Source organism: Myotis myotis, unplaced genomic scaffold (genome assembly GCF_014108235.1).
Source record: "Myotis myotis isolate mMyoMyo1 unplaced genomic scaffold, mMyoMyo1.p scaffold_m19_p_2, whole genome shotgun sequence".
Classification (NCBI taxonomy): Eukaryota; Metazoa; Chordata; class Mammalia; order Chiroptera; family Vespertilionidae; genus Myotis; species Myotis myotis.
Genome location: NW_023416324.1, coordinates 193,136,305 through 193,160,131, shown reverse-complemented (window position 1 = coordinate 193,160,131; position 23,827 = coordinate 193,136,305). Strand labels below are relative to the sequence as shown.

Sequence of the window (23,827 nt, the reverse complement as noted above, 5' to 3'; positions counted from 1 at the left end):
CACCGGGCCTCTAGTTATGAAATATTATCATATATAATAAAAGCCTAATATGCTAAGTGTCCAGTCATCCATTCAACCAACCAAAGTGTAATACACTAATGATATGCTAAGGCTGCTCAACCGCTCACTATGACGTGCACTGACCACCAGGGGGCAGACAGTTGACTGGTTGACCAGTCAGTATGACATGCACTGACCACCAGGGGGCAGACACTCTGATTGGTAGGTTAGCTTGCTGCTGGGGTCCGGCTGATTGGGACTGAGTGAGTCAGGCCAGATGCACCCTGGAGCCCTCCTGCGGTCCCCCTTTGGCTGGCCAACCTCCCGCGTCGCTCTCCAGCCCCAATCATGCACAGGTGGGGTCCCTCAGCCTGAGCCCTCTTGCAATCTGGGCTGAGGAACACCCCCTCCAAGTGCATGAATTTCATGCACCAAGCCTCTAATCCTATGTAATAAAAGGCTAATATGCAAATTGACATAACAATTGGTCGCTATGACACACACTGACCGCCAGGGGGCAGATGCTCAATGCAGGAGCTTCCCCTGGTGGTCAGTGTGCTCTCACAGGGGGAACCCTGATCAGTCAGAAGCCAGGCTCATGGCTGGCGAGTGCAGGGACAGTGGTGGGAGCCTCTCCCACCTCTGCAGCCGTCGGACATCCCCTGAGGGCTCCCAGACTGTGAGAGGGCACAGGCCAGGCTGAGGGACCCCCCCCCCGAAGTGCACAAATTTTGTGCACCAAGCCTCTTCTAGTTTGTCCATAAAAAGAAATGATGTCCTAATATGTGCTGCAACATGGTCAAACCTTAAAAATATCACACTAAGTGAAAGAAGCCAGTCACAAAAGGCCACATAATGTTTTAATTCTATGTATATGAAATGGCCAGAATAGGCAAATCAACATAAAAAGAAAGTAGACTAGTAGTTGCCAGGGGCTAGGGCAGCCATGGGCAAACTACGGCCCACTGGATCCGGCCCGTTTGAAATGAATAAAACTAAAAAAAAAAAAGACCATACCCTTTTATGTAATGATGTTTACTTTGAATTTATATTAGTTCACACAAACACTCCATCCATGCTTTTGTTCCGGCCCTCTGGTCCAGTTTAAGAACCCATTGTGGCCCTCGAGTCAAAAAGTTTGCCCACCCCTGGAGGGTGAGGTAGGGAGAAATAGGGATTGACAATGAGTCTGTGATTCCTTTTAGAGGGGAAGAAAATGTCCTAAAATAGGGTGTGGTGATCATTACACAATCTTATGAATATACTAAAAAAACAGTAAACTGTACACCTTAAATAAATAAATGCATAGTATGTGAATTACATCGCAATAAAGTTGACTTTTTTTAAAAAAGCAGGCAGAAACTTGAGGGGAGTCAAAACTAAAATGGACAATGTTAGAGTGTAATACATTGTGAAAATGAGAGTACATATTCTATAGACTCAGAATCATTGATAAAAAAAAAAATCAGATGAAAAGTACTCTATTAGCCCTAACCGGTTTGGCTCAGTGGATAGAGCGTCGGCCTGCAGACTCAAGGGTCCCAGGTTCAATTCCAGTCAAGGGCATGGTTGCGGGCACATCCCCAGTGGGGAATGTGCAGGAGGCAGCTGATCGATGTTTCTCTCTCATCGATGTTTCTAACTCTCTGTCCCTCTCCCTTCCTCTCTGTGAAAAAATCAATAAAATATATATTTTTTTAAAAAGTACTCTATTATCCTGATTTATAACTAAGACAAGACAAGAGACCTACATGAGAGAAACTTAGAAAAATAGATAAACTTTAGATAATCTATGGAAGGTACCATGAAAGGAAGTCAAACATGAGATGGGCCTTAAAAAATGGGTAGAGCTCACTAAAAATAAGACAAAGGTGAGAGCATTCCCATTCCATGAAAGAAGGCTGAGCAACAGTGAGAGCAGAGAAGATTCAAGAGTCAGTGTTCGACCTGACTTGAGCACAGATAGAAGTTAGGGAGTTGTGGGAGGGAAGACTAACTGGATTTTATCGCATCAGGTTTAGGAGAACTTGTAACACCAGGCAGAGGACTTTATTAACAGTCTTATTAAGCCACAGAACAATTAAGTGATTTCCTCATAGTTGGAAACAGTATGGAACAGTCCCACTCAGATAATGCTACTGCTTCTGGAGCTTGGCTTTTTGTTTAAGTTCTAAACAGAACTGGTGTGATGGAAGGCATAGTCTCTCGTGTGGAAAACGCCCACACATATTCAAAGATGGAATTCTTGACAAAAAAAACAAAGTCCTTTGGTTTTAAAATGGTAATTTTTAAAATTTACTATCCATTTCTTACCAAAAATATGCAACCAAAATTTTTGTACAAAACATATTTGACAATTTTAAAAAGGTTTAAAGCTGAACTCTCCATATTGATTGAGCATAAATGTTAATACTTTAACTACTTTATCATCTTTTACAATCATGCTTAAAATAAGTTATTTCCAGAAAGACAAATAGTGGAGAACATACCTAGTCTTCAAACTTAAAGAGTTTGGTCTCATAAATCTGGAATTGATTGAACCAGTATATTAAGAAGACAAATCAGAAAGATTCAATCAAATGCAAGCATTGAAAATGTTTTTTAAATATTGAGAACCAGGTGTGTTGTGCATTACCACATTTATGACAACACATCTGTGATTGCTCACCACTATAACTTACCCCAGTTTTATCACACAAACGTAAAGTATGAAACGATCCAACAGCAAATAATTCTCCATCTGGAGCCCAGGCAACTGAGGTAATAGGATGCTCATGGGGCTGTGAATTGTATAGAAGGCGGCCATAACTATCCCATACCTACAAAAGCAAATTTTTCAAAATCTTTTATAACAGTCATCACCACATTATTACAAACAAGTTTGTTCTACAATGAGATATCAAGTAAAGATTTAGAAATCATCACCTTACAATATTAATTAAATGTCTTTACTATCACACAAGGGGGGTGGATAAGCTGTATTCCTTGAAACCTAAGTATCTCAAAAAATACATATTATAATAACGTCACAATTTTCAGAAGCTACTTAATTAATCAAAAAACACCCATTTTAACTCCTTTTAAATAATGAAGTTTTGAGATGGTGCTTTTTTTTGCTTAAATTCTTTGTTCAACAAGTGTTCTATCAACGTTCTCTCAAAGTATTTATTTTAATTAAGTTTCCTCTTACTATAGTTACATTAAATCTTATTCTTCCCCCAAAATTATTTTGTTCTAAAGCTAGTAAATGCTTAATAAACCAATAAGCTTGATTTTTAAAAACTTAAATTGAGTTGATTTAAATTGAGTCACTAAAACTAGAAGTTGTATTTATGTTGCTACTTACTAAGTCAAATTCTATAGGTCAATGAGCACAGATAGAAGTTAGGGAGTTGTGGGAGGGAAGGCCAATGAGAAAGTCAGCACTTTAAAATACCACTTAAAATAATAACTAACAATACGTTAAATTACTAGCCTTAAATGACATGGCTAAAGTAAAGTACTAAACGAATATCCATAGATGCTGAATACTTATCAACTAAATTTGATTCTTTCAACCAGGTGATAAGTTCAAACATACATACCTTATATTTACAGTCTTCACCAGCAGATAAAATTAAATCATTGACTGAATTCCAATCTACTTTTAAAATAATTCCATCATGAGCTTTCCACTATGAGAAGAAAAAAGATATTAATTACAACTTCAAGAGCACTGATCAGTTTTTTTTTAATAGGAAAAGACATTTTGCCTCTTGTCCTCTCCCTGGAGATTCCCATCTTCCTTCATAGCCATTATGCATAACCTCATTTGCCTGTTTCATTTCTAATTTACACTAATGAAAGCCCCTAGCACTACGACATCCACTATATAGTTTACATCCTTATAAATTTCCTCAGTTGCATGAACTTCAGATGGAAAATCACTTGCTGTTGAACTATTCCAAGCTTGACATTTGTGTGATAACACTGGAATGAATGTCATGCACTCCAAAACTTAAGTTAAATCCAAATCTTGCTCTCCTCTGTACAGTTGACCCCATTACTGCTGCCTTCATTCTTGTTAACTTATTCTTTTCTTTTTTATAAAACTTCTACTACCTGAACACTTTCTTTAGTACTCTCTTCACTCCCTCTGCATATTCTCCTAAGCTTCATTCTCTTTACCTTCATGTCACTGGCATAGTCACTGAACAACTAGGAAAATCTTCTGCTGCATTTACTATATAACAAAAGGATATATTCCATAGATATTTATATGTTCTATATATATATATATATATATATATATATATATATATATCTCCCAGAAATTGGCAATCCAGAAAGTAAGCATGGATGTCTTCTTGTCCTTAAATATACTAGTAATTCATGTGCCCATTTAGCTATTATCACACATGTAATTAAAAGCTTTCTTTTACCATATTTAAGCAGAATAATATAACTAGAGTGACCAATTAAAGGGCTCTCTCTATAGATCCTTCCAAATCTATTATTTTTAAATATACAGAATAAAATATTGAATTAGTGTCAAATAAGAATAATTCATAGCTTGTTTTATTTAAGATATGTAAAAATATACACTCTCAAAAACAAATGTCCTAAAATAAACTGCAAGGACAAAAATAAAATATCTGGGCACAGATTCATATATATATATATATTTAGATAGATATACACATAGAGATCATTAAGTTTCATTTTAAACCTACAAAAATTTTGTTGTTCAAAACTTAGGAACAAAATATGATTTAAAGTTCCCTTATACAGTTTACCCATGAGTTTGAACTACATGGGTCCACTTATATGCAGATTTTTTTTCAATAAATACTGTAATTGTATTTTCTCTTCCTATGATTTTTTTTAACATTTCTTCTAGCTTACTTTATTGTACGAATAGAGTATATAATACATATAACATAAAATATGTGTTAATTGCTTAGGTTATTGGTAAGGCTTCTGATCAATAGCAGGCTATCAGCAGTTAAGCTTTGGGGCAAAAGTTATAGTTAAATTTTCAACAGTGTGAGGGTCGGTGCCCCTAACTACTATGTTGTCCAAGGATCAACTGTACTGTTTTAGTATATCAATTTATATATTACATATATTTACTATTATATATAATGCACATTTTTCACTTATTTCTCAATTTTAGTCACTTCTTGAAATTCCTTTGGACAAGCTCCTTGATGCCAGAAACTGTTATTTCACCTTGAATATCTCACAGCTAGCATAGTGTCTGGTACATAGTAGGTATGCACTACATTTTCACTAATTGAATAAATAAAAAATGTCTCCTCACTATAAAACCAGATTTGGGTCTCTAGAAGAGTCCATAGAGCCCATTTCATGGGAAATGAAATATTTACTTTTGAACTATATTCTACAAGTACCAATTAATTAAGCATTCTTTTTTATGGACAATCCAAATTTGAGTCTATACTTATGCCCAACCTTAGTTTTCCATAAGGAATAGAAAATTTGCACTATACTTTAACTCTTCCTCTCCTCTAGCTGAACTTTGGCATTGGATACTTTTCCTTCTCTCACTACCTCCTGGTTCAAAGGTTCTACCAAACCACTAAATTATAATTTATCAATGGTGACATAAGCATCTTCCTGAGTTTCATTCAAATAAGCCTAATTACAGGTATCTAAACAAGTCACATAATTACAAACTAAAAGGTTCATCTTGCCTGTTTTTGCTATGTAATTTCATAGCAGCTTTTCTGAGTGTAAGTGGTAGGGAAGAACTTTGACTAAAGGCAGTCAGAACTAGTACTCTTTTCCAGCTTCTTCCTTTTGCCCAAATTCTTTTCCTTAGTTGCCTAAGAGCAAGCACTTGTATCTTCTATTTCCTTTGTCCCATAAGTTCTGTTCTGCATGCAGTAAAAATGTAAATGCATGCGGACTATATGATATATGTAGCACAATCTATATACAAGTTACTAATATAAAACCTCAAAGTCATTTCTATCTCCTTACTCCCCCAAATCTGTATCTACTCAACTGTTAAATCTGATGCTTCTTCTTAAAACACCTTTATACCTGCTGTAGCAAATCAAACTCCAGCATCAAATCCCTTAAACCGACCTAGTCATTCTACAGTTTCTACATTTTTTTTCTGACCTCTTTAGCTCTAATTTATTAGGGACTGACTAAAATGTAGAAATAACTTAATAATGCATAATAATATCAATAACAACTCCTCTATACTGAATTATACTATTGAGTACTTATTGCATGTACTCAATATGCTTATTGTATGTACTGTCCAATGCACTTTGTAATTTAACTCATTTAATTCTCAATAATGCTATCAAGTAGGTATGAGTATCACAACTAATAAGAGAGCTGAGGCTCAAAGATATTTTATAACTTGCACTTGAATCCAGGTGACTAATTCCAAAGTCTATAGTCTTGTTCACCACATTAAATCGTCATTTCCAACATGTGAAGAAAATGATTCTTCCTTTTAACACTGGAATCAAACACCAAAATTCTAAATATAGGCTCAAAGTTTTCCATTAATGTGTCCTATGCTGACCTGTTTTAACTGCCACCATTGTTTTGCTTCTACATAATGGGTAAAATTATACACACCTGATTTGTTCTAAATTGTTCTACATTATTTCCCCTCCATTCCAAAAATACTAAAAGAATGCTAGAGTCTTAGGGAACCCTCAAGTGTATTGAACAGATGAGGACAAGGAGGAAAATGATAGTAATGATAATAAAAAACACAGTCTAAACAAGCTTTTAAAGTTTTATGATTTCGTCCTGTTTTGTCTCAAATCTACACATTTGAAGCTGACTCTGCTAAAGTCAAAGATAACAATCATGCCAAATCATGTGACAATTTAGTAACGCAAACCATATTTATGATTTACTGGTATGATGTGAGTTGGAATAAGAAGGAAGTGAACCTTGTTGGAAACATAACCAGATATTCCCTGTTCTATAATAAAGGCTGATAAAACTACACACTCAAAGCCTCAGACTGTAAAAAGACCACCCAGAAGAAAGGGACTCCCCTAAGAACAAGACCTCTCACTTAGCAGTCTGGCAAATCCTGATAACAATTTACAAATGCCTGCAAAGTACCTGTAAAACTTTAGCATTTGGCTGAAGAGGTTTAATGATCAGCTGCTTGCCTGCTGTGTAAAGAACCTTTTCTGAATCAGGGTCCCATGCTACTGAATACACTGGTGTTCCTGTAAAAAGAAAAACACACCTGATAAACTTTTATTATCATGCCTTATAAAGAGGGAGATTGTTAAGAGGATCAAAAAAGTAATCTGGGGTGTCATTTCCTTTCCTCATAATTCAAAAGCCGTTTCAAACTGGACTGGGTTAATATTGACCATTGAAAATTTACATTGACAATTGACAGGCTATGTGTTTAACTACTTTTGATCTTGCTGGGAAAAGATGAAGCTTTTAGGAATTCAAGATATTGTGCTATTGAAATACATAAAATAAATACACTACATTATGTTAAGATATAAAGAGGTGTATAAAGAGGTATCATTTCCCATCAGCAATAACCATCAGTTTAAACTAACTTAATGCTTAAATCTCCCACACAAAAATATACATAGTATACTCACTTTATAGATAATTCCCATTTTTGATGCTGCTACAGGCAACAGAACTTCCCCTCATCTGCTGCTTAAGAAATAGTCTAATGAATAGAAATCACCCAACTCCAAAATGACCTAGCTCTCCCATCTATGAATTCACAAATGACAAATTAACTATCTGATTAGGGAAAGTCTTACTATCAATTAAGTGTGGCTTTAGCCTGAAAGCTAGGCTAAGCAGGACTCAAATATCCTATAACCAGAACTAAGCTGACTCCACTTCCAGAGGAAAGATACAAGTTTGAGTTACCTATTATACTGTTATGGTCATCATTAACTAGTTTATTAATATTAATAAAGGAAGAGAGAAAAGGGGAGGCCAGACATTATAAGCATGGTCATCTGGACAGCTTTACCAGGAAGCTACAGCTTCACACTCCCCAGGAAAACCAATAGTCCATTCCCTGCAGATCACTGGGGGAAGGGATGGAACAAAGGGGAAGATGGGCACATGCCCAGCGAAGTCAGGGTGACGTAGGAAAGGTACTTGCCTGTCAGTCTAGCCTGGGAAAAGATCATTGGCTAGGAAGGTGGAGCCACTGCAAGCTCTAGAAATCTTAAGTTAAAATCCCCAAAGAATTCCCTCTTTCGTTTCCTCCTGCTCTCTGGTTCCATGACCTGCACTCGCCCATGCACTCACCTGTTCTCTCTCCATAGCCATGTGCCGTAGCAGTTGCATGGCCCATGGCCATGGGGACCCCACACACAATGAACTGAACTGGGAACACAAGCTAAGCCAGCCAGATGCCGGACTGGACTATACTTTAATATGGAACAGAAACTCTGGGCAGTGGCCTTAATCCTGGCCCTGCTGAAGATAAGACTGGATTTTTTTTAGGCAGGATGAAAGGAGATGGGACCTCCGGGGGAAACCCCTTTAATTTTACATCACCACTAAAGCTTTCCACAAAATCCCATCCTCCTGTGGGGGTCTCAGGAAATTATCTTCCTGCAGCACATCTACTGATAACAATACTATAAACTACACTAAATTTCATACTGCTTTCAATATCCTAGAATAGAATTTAGGGTTGGTATTTTCTAACTCAATTACGTTCTAGATTATCTTCTGGAAGGCTGTACTTTATGTGAGCCTGGTTTTTTTAAAAAAAATAAGTATCATGTCTATTGAAAACATTAAATATCTATACTCCACTCTCTGACCAAGTTATCTATTAATTAGGAAAGTGAATAAGGTTATAAAATTGATCTATGAAATATATAATCAAGCTTTTAAAAGTTGTCTAGGACACCTATGTCAGACTATTGTAGCAACTGACTTGATGAGAATCAATGAATAAATCTTTCAAGAATTTACATTCTCGCCCTAACCGCTTTGGCTCAGTGGATAGAGCGTCGGCCTGTGGACTTAAGGGTCCCAGGTTCGATTCCGATCAAGGGCATGTACCTTGGTGGCGGGCACATCCCCAGTGGGGGGGGGGGGGGGGGGGTGTGCAGGAGGCAGCTGATTGATGTTTCTCTCTCGTCAATATTTCTAACTCTCTATCCCTCTCCCTTCCTCTCTGTAAAACTCAATAAAATATATTTAAAAATAAAAAGAATTTACATTCTCATTAAAAATGAAATGTGAGCCGAAACCGGTTTGGCTCAGTGGATAGAGCGTCGGCCTGCAGACTGAAAGGTCCCAGGTTCGATTCCGGTCAAGGGCATGTACCTGGGGTTGCGCACATCCCCAGTGGGGGGTGTGCAGGAGGCAGCTGACCGATGTTTCTCTCTCATCGATGTTTCTGACTCTCTCTCTCTCTCTCTCTCCCTTTCTCTCTGTAAGAAATCAATAAAATATATTTAAAAAAAAAAAATGAAATGTGAATCTGAAGTTTTATGGTCAACCAATATGATTTAATTATTTATTTAAATTGTAATCCAACTGATGCTAATCAACAGGAAGTAATCAGTAATCAACAGGGAGTTAGTAAGATAAAAGTTTGTATTCAAGCAGCACCCTACATTTTTGTGCCACTTTCTTCCCAATGAGAACACAACTGTGAGCAAGTCTCAGTGGTATACAAGACTTAGAAAGTCTACTCTAGTCCAAAAAAATCCAGAAGCATGCCTTCCACAGTTTAGGTTAGACATTATATTGGGTCTAAATTTCCTGTTCAGCCAATGACATGTAGGATGGTTCTGTTACCAGAGGAACCTACAGACAGATGGCCAATGAGATGGCCAACCTCAGGAGACACTCCTCCTTTTTCTGTACTTGGTAAGTACATTTTCTTGGAATATTTTCTGGGAGTAGCCAGGAGCTGACCTGGACTTCAAAAGTAAATCTCCAGCTGGAACCGGTTTGGCTCAGTGGATAGAGCGTCGGCCTGCGGACTGAAGGGTCCCAGGTTCGATTCCGGTCAAGGGCATGTACCTGGGTTGCGGGCACATCCCCAGTAGGAGATGTGCAGGAGGCAGCTGATCGATGTTTCTCTCTCATCGATGTTTCTAGCTCTCTATCTCTCTCCCTTCCTCTCTGTAAAAAATCAATAAAATATATTTTTAAAAAAAAAAAAAAGCAAATCTCCAGATGAACAGAGTTCAACTCTAATAAATCCCCCAAGAAATATAAACCCAAATTTCACATATCTCAAATGTGGTTTTTGGGTGAGGACTGGAAGGGAACAGAGGAGGAAAGCGTATTTGATAAGTTAATGGAATTATAGGTGCCTTCTTTATTTCCATTAGTATAATTGTAGTTATTATGCTAAAAATAAATTTATATATTTTAATTCTAAATTATCAAATCTTCATGAATACACTCAGTAAAATTACACTTTCCTGGAGTGTACACTAAACAATGACAAACATCTACCCCCAAGGAAATAATTCAGTAAATACAACTCCCATTGAGTTATACAGGATGTGACTCTAGTTCTTTAGTTGTGGTAAAAGGCACGGTTGGGGTATAGGATGAGGAGCTAGGGACGCTTTTATCCTCTTTAACATTTAATTTTTTGGCCCCATTAAGTCAGCTGTGTCACCATTTCCTTGTTTATAAATCTTATAGATCTTTAGAATAATTATTTTTCCTTTTGAGACATGAAGATTATTCATTTCCTGTTTATAAAGCAGTATGTTAAACAATAATAATTTTAAAGAAACAGGTATAATAACTATGGTTTAAAATAAAATAAGCTTCTGGAGAAAAATTAAGTAATTCCTTTGTTATAACATGTGATTTTTAACCACATTTCTTCAATCAAAAGACAAAGAGGGAGCTATTGGTGATAAAGAACCTTAAATAAAATCAATAGCTACATCTCACTAGTTCAATCTTCCTAACCAACAATATTCAAAATGGATAAAACATCAAGAACTAAGAGAATTCTTTAGTATATCCACCCTTTATATTTATAATAAAATATTAAGTGTGAAACTAATGTATATATATGAATGTTTTCTTTTCCAAAAGAAGATGTACTACACATCGCTGTACAACTTCCTAAATTAGGGGGGTTCTAATAAAGATCACTATTGAAAGTGGATGAATTCCTTCAGAAAGAAAATAATGATTTCTAGTATGATGAAATCCATCCTATTAGCATTTAAAACCTATAATATTTCAATTGCTTTAAAAAAAAAAACATATTTAAAAAACATACTTATTCCTAGTGCTTCACTTCACTTTGCAGTCAGTATGGAAATAACAAATTTAGCCTTTCAAAATGAATAACTTTAAAACAAAAAGTTTAGCAAATTATATAAGATGTTTTTAATTGTATCATTAACAAAAAACCGAGCAAAAAAACCCAAAAATAGTTTTATAAGTAATTTATTGCTTTTTATATTGGGAATTTTTATTTATGTTCCATTTCAGTTAAGACACTCAAAAAGATCTTGTTTTTCTGACTTTGTACAATAAGATCATGTGACCTTTTTGACATTTTTTAAGAAACCACATGCACCTGGGGTTGTGTTAAATGTCAGACCCTTATCTCTCTGTAAAACAAATTATCTAAATTCTTTCAACCTGTTGAAGGCATTTTAAACCACAGAAGAGGAGACAAAAATGTATTTCAATTGTTTTAAGGAAGTACATGGTCAAATATACCATGTTTTTCACATTCATACTAAGAGGTATCCCCTAAAAAATGTTGTTTTTGAATGTTTTTAAGAATGCTTTTGAAACAAACGCTTCACTATTGTAATAAAGCATTTGCTATTTTTGCCTTGAATGCAATATAGATATATATTGAATGAATATCAGGAAAGTGCACAGAACAGAGTCCAGTACTATATTAGCACTATTAGTGACTACTACCAAAAATTACTTTGTAATGCAATAAGCAACCACTTGTTTATTGTGTTGTTCATGGTAGTAGGTACTCAACGTTTTTGTTACAACATCATTAAAAATTCAAAAACCAAGAATTATTTCCCTTCATTTTATTTGTAGGAATGTGTACTAATAATAGGTAATCAAATGCAATTTATTACATTAAAAAATGAACTTCTGGGTTATGTATGTCACTGGGTCAGTACAAAGAAAAAGTGTAAACAAAGGCATTTGTTTCTTTAGTTTCAACCTCTCCCTTGAGGACCTCAACTTGCCCCGTACCTTCAAGACCTGTCACCTTTTAGTAACTGACTAAAGTATGAAACTCCACACATACTCACTCAATTATTATTCCCTCTGAATTCTTTTTTTAAACATATTTTTATGGATTTCAGAGAGGAAGGAAGAGAGAGATAGAAACATTAATGATGAGAGAGAATCATTGATCAGCTGCCTCCTGAGGATCAAGCTCACAACCGGGGCATGTGCCCTGACCAAAACTAAACTGTGAGCTCCTGGTTCACAAGTCGATGCCCAACCACTGAGCCACGAGGACTGGGCCCCTCTGAATTCTTTACCTTATAGGATATCCATTCCTCTCAGCCATGGAGAACTATTCTTTTTTTTTTTTTTTTCAACTACTACCACCACTGTCTTTAATCAAACCTTAATCCACACTAGCATGGAACATTTCAGTAACTTTCTTATTGGCCACTCCCATTTAACCTCTATCTCCTCTAAGCCCATTTCTTCATCCTTCAAAGCCCAGTCAAAAGATGCTGCAATATTCACCAGGAAGCTTTTCTGATACTTCCTCCCCTACAAGTCTTAATCTTTGCCTTGCTTGTCCTCCAGAGCACCTTATAGCATGAGCACATTCTGCCTTGTATTATAGTTATTTTTAGTTCCAGTTTACTTCCTTCACTAAATGCATATAGATATGGTCCATGTTTTATTATTCCATTCTTCCATTTAAATATAGTGTGAAAAAGGTTTGCAGTACTCTATTCCAATTTTAACCTATAATCAAAATATATAATATAACACAAGATAGGGCTTAATTATAATTATCCCTGGCCTACACAATATTTTTCTCTAATAAAAACCAACAACGGGAGAGAACCAGGATGGCAGCATAAGGTATAAACCTGTATGTGCTGCCCCCAACAACCACATTAAAACTACAACTAAAAGATAAAACAGCTATCATCCAGAACCACGGGAAAGCTGGCCGAATGGAAGTTCTACAACTAGAAGGAAAGAAAAAAGTGCACTGAGACTGGGTAGGAGGTGCAGAGGCGTCAAGAGCAGAGGTACGGAGACGTGGAGACGTGCGCAAGACAGGCTGCAACTGGGTGCGCGGTTTTTTTCAATCGGAAGGGGATACAAGCTCCCGAATGCAGTGAATTCGTTTATGGCAAGACTCTGGGGTCCCAGATTCCTATGGGGAGAAACTGGACTGTCTTGCAGCGGGTCGGAAAGCGAGGGTGGCTTTCTCACAGAGCTGCTCGCAGGGATCATTGTTACTGTGGGGGCATGGGACTCGGGGACTCAGGACACAGAGACGGGAGATGCGAGGAGTCGAGAAGATGGCTGACGAAAGCCATTGCTGTTTGCTCCGCCCTGGTGATTCTCTGAGACCCCGCCCCACTCAATTTATATTCCCACCCAAGCTGTCCGCAGCAGGGCAAAGGAACCGCCTGCCCTTTTGCAGCCTAACCTAACAAACTGCAGCTGGGTCAGAGAGCTCCAAAACTTCCAAACCCCAAACAGAGAGGAGAAATCTGCTGATATCGCTGTAGCTCCTGCTGGGTGGACTCACTCAGTGGTTGACATGGAGATCCAGGAGCCTGGGTACCCAGTGGTCAGACACCAGATTTCAACTCCTCACATCCATAAGGGACACACTCAAGAGGCAGACTCAGTGAGCACCAAAGCCCCACTGAAGCAAGTTCTACCCCATAAGGGTGTCTCCAGCACAGCAGTTCTTCCACTATAGACACAGCGGGTCCTCGCAGTCAGCCAAAATGCGGAGACAAAGAAACATGTCACAAATGAAAGAAATGGAGGAAAGCAAACTACTGGACATAGAGTTCAAAACCACAGTTATAAGGTTACTCAAAAATCTGCTACAAACCTCCAAGGAACTTAGTGAGACCTTCAAAAATCTTAATGAGAATGCCAAAGAAATGGAAAAGAAAAAAAATTAGGCATACACTGACTGAAATTAAGAATAATATACAGAGATCCAACAGCAGACTAAAGGATCCCAAGGATCAAGTCAAAGATTTGAAAAACGAGAAAGCAAAAAACACCCATCCTGAAAAGCAAAAAGAAAAAAGAATAAAAAAATATGAAGATAGTGTAAGGAGCCTCTGGGACAATTTCAAACGTACCAACATCCGAATTATGGGGGTACCAGAAGAGAGACAGCAAGATATTGAAAGCCTATTAGAAGAAATCATGACAGAAAACTTCCCCTACTTTATGAAAAAAATAGACTTGCAAGTCCAGGAAGTGAAAAGAACCCCAAATAAGAGGAATCCAAAGAGGACCACACCAAGACACATCATAATTAAAATGCCAAGGGCTAAAGACAAAGAGAGAAACTTAAAAGCAACAAGAGAGAAACAGTTAGTTACCTACAAGGGAGTACCCATACAACTGTCAGCTGATTTCTCAACAGAAACCATGTAGGCCAGAAGGGAGTGTCAAGAAATATTCAAAGTGATAAATAGCAAGGACCTACAACCAAAATTACTCTACCCAGCAAAGCTATCATGTAGAATTGAAGGTCAGATAAAGAGCTTCACAGACAAGAAAAAGCTAAAGGAGTTCACCACCACCAAACCAGGATTATATGAAATGCTGAAGGATATTCTTTAAGAAGAGGAAGAAGAAGAAAAAGGTAAAGATAAAAATTATGAACAACAAAGTGACAACAAATAAATATCTATCAACAAGTGAATCTAAAAAGTAAGTCAGAATAAACTGGTGAATATAATAGAATCAGGGGCATAGAAAGGGAGTGGACTGACAATTCTCGGGGGGAAGGGGGTGTGAGGGGTTCGGGAAGAGATTGGACAAAAATCTTACACCTATGGATGAGGACAGTGGCGGGGGTAAGGGCATGGGGTGGGGTGGGAACCAGGTGGAGGGGAGCTATGGGGGGGGGGAGGGGAAGAGGAACATCTGTAATAATCTGAACAATAAAGATTTATTTAAAAAAACAACAACAATGCCTCAAAGGTACAAATTTCCCCCAAAAAATTTGGGATTAATCCATCTTTGTATCAGAAGAGAAGGCAATGACTGTGACTTTTTCCACTTGTATATCTGGTTCCAATAATCAAGAAATGAATTCAGGAATTAATTGTTATTCATCAAGAAAAAAGTATAATTAACATAAACATATAGTAAAACTCACAATTATGCTTTCATATAGTAAAACTCACAATTATGCTTTCAAAATTGTTTACTGAATTCCAAGTTTTACAATAATTCAGGCTTATTTTATTTCATTTTTATGCCAAAATTTACATTTTTTCTCTACAAAGGAGGCAGGAGTCTCCCACCCTCCCCTAACTTGACCTTCTTACTTGAGCCCTCAACATCCAGCTTGCAGTAGTTCAGATTTATAATCACCCTCAAAACTTGTAGTTTCTAATAAATCAAAGAAACCTTATAAATAACCAGGAATTTTTCCTTTGAGGTTAATGTCATCATAACTTAACTTCTTTAATAATTTTTCCCAGAGATAAAACAGGAAACACCTGTGCCTTATTAGGAAAGTGTGGGTGGCACCAATGATCAAAAACTCAAAAATTAGATGCATAGTTCTACAGTAAATTTGTAATCCTTAATCTAGAAAAAGATTTCTGATTACTCAATTGAAATACTAGTAGGTTTACTAAAATAAAAAAATCTGTCTAATTTAATTTTGTACATTAATCTTTTAATTAATATAAACCTTGAGGTTAAAAAGAATACATAGGATTCAAATAGTATAAAAATGATCAGCCCTTTCATAGACATTTGATGTTAAGAAAATTATATCTACTTGAAATGTTGATGGAAAATATCATTATGTGATATGAACATATCATAAAATTACCTGTATTATATGACATAATCTGTATTTTAGCTTTTAAGAGAATCCTATTTACCCATGCAGTTGGGAGGAAGGAAAAAAAGAACAACTCATCCCTCTCCAAAATAAACACCATATAAAAACACTAATTCAAAATGTATCATAGACCTAATTGCAAGCATTAAAACTATAAAACTCTTAGAAGAAAAAAATAGACGTAAATCTTCATGACTTTGTATTAGGCAATGGTTTCTTAGATATGACACCAAAAGCAGAAGCTATTAAAGAAAAAAATGGATAAACTGAACTTCATCAAAACTTCTGTGTTTTAAAAGATATCAAGAAAGTGAAAAGGAAACTAATGGAATGAATAAAAATATAGTTTCAGCCCAGCCAGTGTGGCTCAGTGGTTGAGCATAGACCTATGAACCAGGAGGTCAAAGTTCGATTCTGTCAGGGCACATAAATCGATCCCCAGTAGAAGCATGCAGGAGGCAACCAATCAATGATTCTCTCTCATAATTGATGTTTCTATCTCCCTCTCCCTTCCTTTCTGAAATCAATAAAAATATATATTTTAAAAATAGTTGCAAATCATATATCCAATAACTCTAGTAACTAGAATATATGAATAACTCTTACAACTCAACAATAAAAAGACCCAATTAAAAAGTGTGCAAACGATTTCAATAGGTATTTCTCCAAAGATATACAAATGGCCGATTTGCACATAAAAAGATGCTCAATATCATCAGGGATATGCCTATCAAAACTACAATGAGATACCACTCTACACTTACTAGAATGATTATGATTTTTAAAAAAAAAAACAACAACCAATAACAAGCATTGAGAATGTGGAGAAATTGGAACCTTCATATATTTCTAGCAGGAATATAAAATGGTACATCCACTCTAGAAAAAACTTGAATATTTGTATTTACTGATACAGAACTATATAGGACTATCCCAAGATAGTTCAAGCAAAGAGCACATTGTAGTAGATACAGTATGCAACCACTTGCTTATAAGAGAGGGAAAGAAGGAATACATAAAAACACATTTTCTACATAAGAAAAAGTTACACCAGTTGCTTCTGGAATGTTTGCTGGGTGACTGGACAATAGAGGTAATATGAGAAACAGAAATAGTATTTAAAAGGTAACTTTATACCTTTTTATATGCTTTAAATTCTGAAGCATGTGAATGTACTATTAAAATTAATACTTAAAAAATAAAGAGATTTAAGTGCTCCCTGCAAGGTACATACTAACAATCAAAATTTTATGATCACTATTATTGAAAGCAGGGGTTGCAAACTCAAATACCTTTAGATTTATACTTTCTCCCATGTAACGTAAATGAGTAGAGCGTAAGAAAAATAAGAGAAGTTTGAAATGCAACTAAAAATGGAGCAGCCACTGCCCTAGCCAGTTTTGCTCAGTGGATAGAGTGTCAGCCTGCAGACTGAAGGATCCCGGGTTCGATTCTGGTCAAGGTCACATCCCCAGGTTATGGGCTCAATCCCCAGTAGGGGGCGTGCAGGAGGCAGCCAATCAATGATTCTCTCTTATCATTGATGTTTCTATCGCTCTCTCTCCCTCTTCCTTCCTCTCTGAAATAAATAAAAATATATTTAAAATTAAAAAAAAATAAAAATGGAGCAGTCACTACTGAACTCCAGCTGATTGTATTCATTCTGAAAAGCAGGCCTAATGTTGAGAGATCTTCCAATTTTTCAAGACACCAGAAAACCAAATTTGTATGTGAAATATCCTGATTTTAAATATTGGGTCTGTACCATACTTGTGGGCAAGATTCAGCCCAAAGGCCACCTGTTTGTGACCTCTGATTTATAAAGTCTTTAATTTATGAACATATTGTGCTTCGAACTGCCCTTGCAAATTTGAAAACTTTAAATGCATTTTCTCAATAAGAGCAAAATAAGTAGCAATTTGTTTTCCAGACCCATTACACAGGTAAACTATAGTATTGTTACCTGCCCACAATGATTAACAATGTTTATACTGAACAACTTATTCTAAGTTTCAACTTTAGACTTTGGAAAGTTCAAAATGGTGGATCTAAGGGTAGTAAAAGGGAAGGAGACGTCTGGGAAGAATTTAAGAAAACAGAAGGAACGATCTTAAGCAAGAATTCAGATACAGTTGGTAGTGATATAAGCTTTCAGAATTCCTCTGAAGATCTGTGTCTTCTGTAGACAACAAATTTAGTAAAAGAGAAAAGAAAGGAAAAAAGGGTATGTCTCAGTGGCAGCAACAGCTAAAGAGAACTGCAGCCCCAGCCCCAAGGGTGCAGCGACCTCTAGAAGATTCCTGTCAGTTGCTCATAAGACAGACATCATAGAGTGAAAATGGCGAATAATCAGCACTAACAAGTTATAAAGCCAAAAGGAAATCCTCAGGCCCACTAGAAGATTAAAATAAAATGTATTTTCTAAAGGTACATTTTATTACTAACGTAACAATAAACTATTTTTTCTAACTGAAATCCATCCATGAAAGCTTCTATAGACTCTAAATTTTCTACTCATGGATAAATACTCTACTTGGAGATTAACTGTTGCAAAGATTTAACCTCAGGAAATAATTACTAACTAGTATTTCTGGTTCCTTTACTAACATTTGGTTTAGAAATGTAAACTATTTTAACATTATCCTAAGAATAAGCAACTTAGAAATGAAATCTGGAAATTTTTGGAAGTCAATTTTTGGAGATGCTTCACAATATTGACTTTATCATATAATCTGAAGAATAGTCTGCAAGCAGCTTTTTGGCAACCTGTTTCTGAAGATCAGCAGATAAATTCTCAGGTCAACATCAAGATTGCTTTATTGCTCTTAGGTAAATGTAATTAGGAAAATAAATCTGCTACACAGAAAAAAAAACCTTATGTAATCTAAATCCCAACAGGAATGACCACTTTATGGGTACTTCCTCCCAATTAACATGGAAAACTGAGCTTCTGCTCTAAGTAGCTGTCACTTTCCAAATTTTGGATTATCAGGGTGTCTACTCCCCTCCATTAGTATGGAAATCAAATGTACAACATAATTTAGAAAGAGTGCTAATATTATGAAATTATTAAGACTTTTTAAGTCAGGAGATATTCAATGTTCCCTATTATTTACTTAACTAGATACCAAGTCCTATTCAGATAGAACATGTTCATAATGCTTCAGAATTATTTAAAAAGAATCATCCTATATAATAAAAGCCTAATATGCGAAGTGTCCAGTCAACCAGTTGGCTGTTCAACCATTCAAAGCATAATATGTTAATGCCATGCTAAGACTCCTCAACCACTGGCTAAGATATGCACTGACCACCAGAGGGCAGACAGTTGACCAGTTGCTATGATGTGCACTGACCACCAAACAGACGCTCTGCTCTGACAGATAGGTTAGCTTGCTGCTGGGGTTTGGCCAATCAGGACTGAACGAGGCCAGCCAGACACACCCTGGAGCCCTCCTGCGGTCCTTCAGAAGATGTCCGAGAGCCAGCTTCAGCCCGATCCTGCAGACCGGGCCAAGGGACCCCACTGGAGCACGAATTCGTGCACTGGGCCTCTAGTTAGCCTATAACTGTATTGTCTAGATCAGGGGTGGGCAAACTTTTTGACTCGAGGGCCACAATGGGTTCTTAAACTGGACTCAGAAGAAGGAGCTGCGGCCGTGTTTCCCAACGTTGCCATGTTAACACTGCTGCTGGTGAAGGAGCGGAGGGGAGAGCAAGAGAACCCTCAGCTCTTTTGGCTCCGCGGGCCGGATAGAACAGCCGAACGGGCTGGATCCAGCCCGCGGGCCATAGTTTGTCCACGGCTGGTCTAGATTCACTAACAAAGAAAAAGCCCTTGAGTATTTTGTATATTTGTTGGCTTGAATAATATAGGTACCATGGTCCATCAGGCAACATGGAAAGTAAGAGGAAAAAGTGGAAATAGAAATGAGCGATTTCAGGTTTTGAACCTGACCAAAATCAATCTTAGAAGTGATATTAGACTACTGCTAAAGGAAAATGTTGACATTTTTATTGATTATAATACATACCTTGTTGAGCTAAAGTTGATCTTAGCATTCCAGTCTTTGACCAGATTTTTACTTGTCCATCTTCTCCAACTATAAAGAGAAAATAATTGATATTTTTAGCTATAAGAAATAAATTTAGCCCAGCCAGCATGGCTCAGTGGTTGAGCATCGACTATAAACCAGGAGATCACGGTTCGATTCCTAGTCAGGGCACTTGCTCAGGTTGCAGGCTCGATCCCCAGAAGGGGGCATGCAGGAGGCAGTCAATCAATTGAGTCTCTCTCATCATTGATGTTTCTATCTCTCTCTCCCTTCTCCCTTCTTCTGATATCAACAAAAATATATTTTTTAAAAGAAATAAATTAAAACATTAAATTTACATATAAAATTTGGACAAAATTTACTCTAATTAAATGACAGTGCTTCATAACTGTATTATTTAATTGAAGTTATTTTGAAACAACTTTATCAAAGTAGACAAACTTCCATTACAAAACTTTTTATTTTTCCTTTAATATTAGAAGAATTATTAGTATATTATTCAAATAATGCTGTCATCTTCACTGAAATCTCAATTCTAGAATTCTAAGAAAAGTGCTTTCAGTGTATTAAGAAGAGCTGCAGCCCAATTCCAGTGAGTTGGGGACTGAATGGATGAAGCAGTAGGCTCTATTTTTTAACAGTTTGCCTGCAAGAGTGAAAAAGAAAGAGGAAGTTATAGCTAGAGAGAGTTATTGGTTAACAGAAGGATTTTTACTTCTTTTTTCTCAATTTTCAAGATGGATGACATCTTAACATTCTTATGTGCTGAAAAAGAAACCACTGGAAAAGGAGAAGTTGAAAAACCAGCAAGAAAAAGGACAACTCACTGAGAGAAGTCCTACAGAAGGCCCAGGGGATATGTGTGGTGATTTTAAAACATATACACAAATTCTTTGTTATTCCTCCTTTTAAGAGGTGGAACTTAATTTCTCTCTCCTTCAGTGTGGGCTATAGTTAGTGACATGCTCCTAACAGAATGTGGTGGAAATGATGGAGTATAACTTCTGAGGAGAGTCATAAAATACAGAGTGTCCTCAAAAATGAATACACACTTTAACAACTGATAGCTCAATTTTGAAAATAAAATGTATTTTAATAACAATGCCTTTATAATTATTCAAAGTGTGTGTATACATTTTTGGGGACATCTTACATATTGTAACTTCTATCTTGTTTTCTCATGGATCACTCACTTGGGGAGAAGTCAGCTGTTATGTTGATAGAACACCAAGCAGCCCTAAGGAGAGGCCCAGGTGGTGAGGAACTAAGGCCTCTGCCATCAGTCAGAGAGGAACTAAGACCTCTTGCCAACAGCCAAGTGAGTAAACCATCTTAGAAGCCGATCCTTCAGCCCCAATCAAGCTTTCATATGATTGCAGCCCCATCCAAATTCTTGAGTCCAGGACAGAATCGCCCAGTTAAACTATTCCCGGATAATACGTGGTTATCATCTTAAGTCACTAACTTTGGAGTAATTTGTTATGAAATAATAGATAACTAATAGGTGAAGAGAAGAATCCTTGCAATAGGACAGGAGATGGGAGAGAGATGGGAGAGGATAAAGGTCAGTTAAATGAGAATACTTTGAATTTAAAAATTTTAAAGAATTACAACTTTTATTTACTCTCTACTTGAACATTCCAACAGCATTTTTGACAGAATATTCTCCGTCATATTAGAAAACTAGTAATTAATATGACATCCTGAGTTATAACATTATATAGCAATCTAGATTAATACTGTGCTAATTATTTACTATTAGATAATAAAAGGCTATTGCTAAGAAAATATTGTTCCTTTGGAAATTTTTCTTTAAAAAATTCACTTAAAATGCCATTTTTGCAGACAACTTACCTGTAACTAATGCTGTTCCTTCATAATTCCATCTTCCTGCCAGTACTGCTCCACAGTGAGCTTCTACACTTTTTTCCACTCTTCCTAACTTAGAAATCAGATGAAATTTCCCTAAAAGAAATTATACTTGAAAAATCTATTTCATTAAAATAATTTATTTAATCAACAAACATCTGTTGACTATCTACTACTAGACTGTGAGCACAGTGCTAGGCACTGAAGACAAAAGGGCAAATAATATAATTATTCTTACTCTCGAGAAACACAAATCTATTGGAAGACAGCAACAAACAAAATTACAAATATGACGCTAAAGTAATTCAGAGGGATGATAAGACTCTACTGGGATATGGCCAAAGGGGACCAAAAGAAATGTCAAGAAAGCCTTCTATTGCCCTGACCGGTTTGGCTCAGTGGATAGAGCGTCGGCCTGCAGACTCAAGGATCCCAGGTTTGATTCTGGTCAGGGGCATGTACCTTGGTTGCGGGAACATCCCCAGTAGAGGGTGTGCAGGAGGCAGTTGATCGATGTTTCTCTCTCATCGATGTTTCTGACTCTCTATCCCTCTCCCTTCCTCTCTGTAGAAAATCAATAAAATATATTTTTTTTAAAGAAAGAGAGAAAGCCTTCTATTTAAGCAGTTTTGCAGTCTTGCTTTTTTTCCCCCACAGGTTATAGAAAAGATGAAAAAGGTGTAGAGGAGAGGAACCAAGAGAGTGAAATGGCTTTAAAAGATAAACTGAAGCATATTTTAAAACGTTAAGAGTTTACTTGAGCAAAAATCTATTCCAATCAGACAGCGCCAAACCAGAAGTGGTCAGCACTCCACTGACAGCACTCAGAGAGAGGCTTTTATAGAGAAAAGGCAGAAGCAAAGTAAGGAAATTACTAACTACTAGAGGCCCAATGCACGAAATTTGTACAAGGGGCTTGGCCCTTGCAGCCCCGGCTGCCTCAGCTGGCCCTCGCAGCCTTGGCCGGCCCTTGCAGCCCCTTGCAGCCTTGGCAGGCCCTCGCAGCCTTGGCCAGCCCTTGCAGCCCCTTGCAGCCTCGGCAGGCCCTCGCAGCCTTGGCCGGCCCTTGCAGCCCCTTGCAGCCTTGGCTGGCCCTCGCAGCCTTGGCTTCGTCCGGAAGGTTGTCTGGAATGTCGTGTGGAAGGTCATTCAGCTGTTCGGTCTAATTAGCATATTAACTCTTTATTATATAGAACAGTTTAAAGCCTAGTTGGCTGTTTGTGATTGGTGGTTCTTAGGTTTCAATTATGTACACTTGAGGTATTTACAGGCTTAGATTTTGGTTTGTGTACATGGGCCAATGATATCAGTCACCTCAGTCTAATTGCCTCCTTATTGAATTAATTTAACAATTGCTAATCCCAAATTTTAAAATACTTGCCTTATATGATTTTACACTGTGCCAGGTACCAGGTAGACCAAACAAAAAGCAGTCTACTTGGTTGCGGACCTCAAAAAGTTCACACATACAGGGTAGGAAAAAGTAGGTTTACAGTTGTTCATATGGAAAATAATACAATAATTAATAAATAATACAAAAGCCTACTATGCTAAGTGTCTGACCTATCGGTCAACCATTCAGTCGACTGCTTGACCAGTCGCTATGACCCACACTAACCACCAGGGGTCAGATGCTCCAACTGGTAGGTTTAGCTTGCTGCTGGGGTCTGGCCGATCACTGATTGGGACTGGGCAAGACAGGTTGGACACGCCCTGGATCCCTCCCAGGCTGGCCAGACCCCATAGGCCCCAATCTGGACTGAGCAGAATGACCCTGATTGGCCCTATTGATGGCCAAGCCAAGGGACACCACCCATGCACAAATTCATGCATCGGGCCTCTAGTTCTA

At 37.2% G+C, this 23,827-nt stretch overlaps 1 protein-coding gene across 6 annotated transcripts in view; it reads right to left on the bottom strand.

Annotated features, from left to right (window-relative positions):
- Positions 1-23,827, bottom strand: part of IFT80 (intraflagellar transport 80) — a 113,339-nt gene that overhangs the window by 65,458 nt on the left and 24,054 nt on the right. For all 6 annotated transcript variants that reach the window (XM_036351328.1, XM_036351333.1, XM_036351332.1 and 3 more), the window contains 5 exons: positions 21,964-22,074; positions 20,089-20,157; positions 7,105-7,214; positions 3,585-3,674; positions 2,682-2,819 (listed from right to left, as the gene is read on the bottom strand). In XM_036351328.1, the coding sequence (XP_036207221.1) occupies positions 2,682-2,819; positions 3,585-3,674; positions 7,105-7,214; positions 20,089-20,157; positions 21,964-22,074 (518 nt within the window). The remainder of the gene's footprint in view (positions 1-2,681; positions 2,820-3,584; positions 3,675-7,104; positions 7,215-20,088; positions 20,158-21,963; positions 22,075-23,827) is intronic.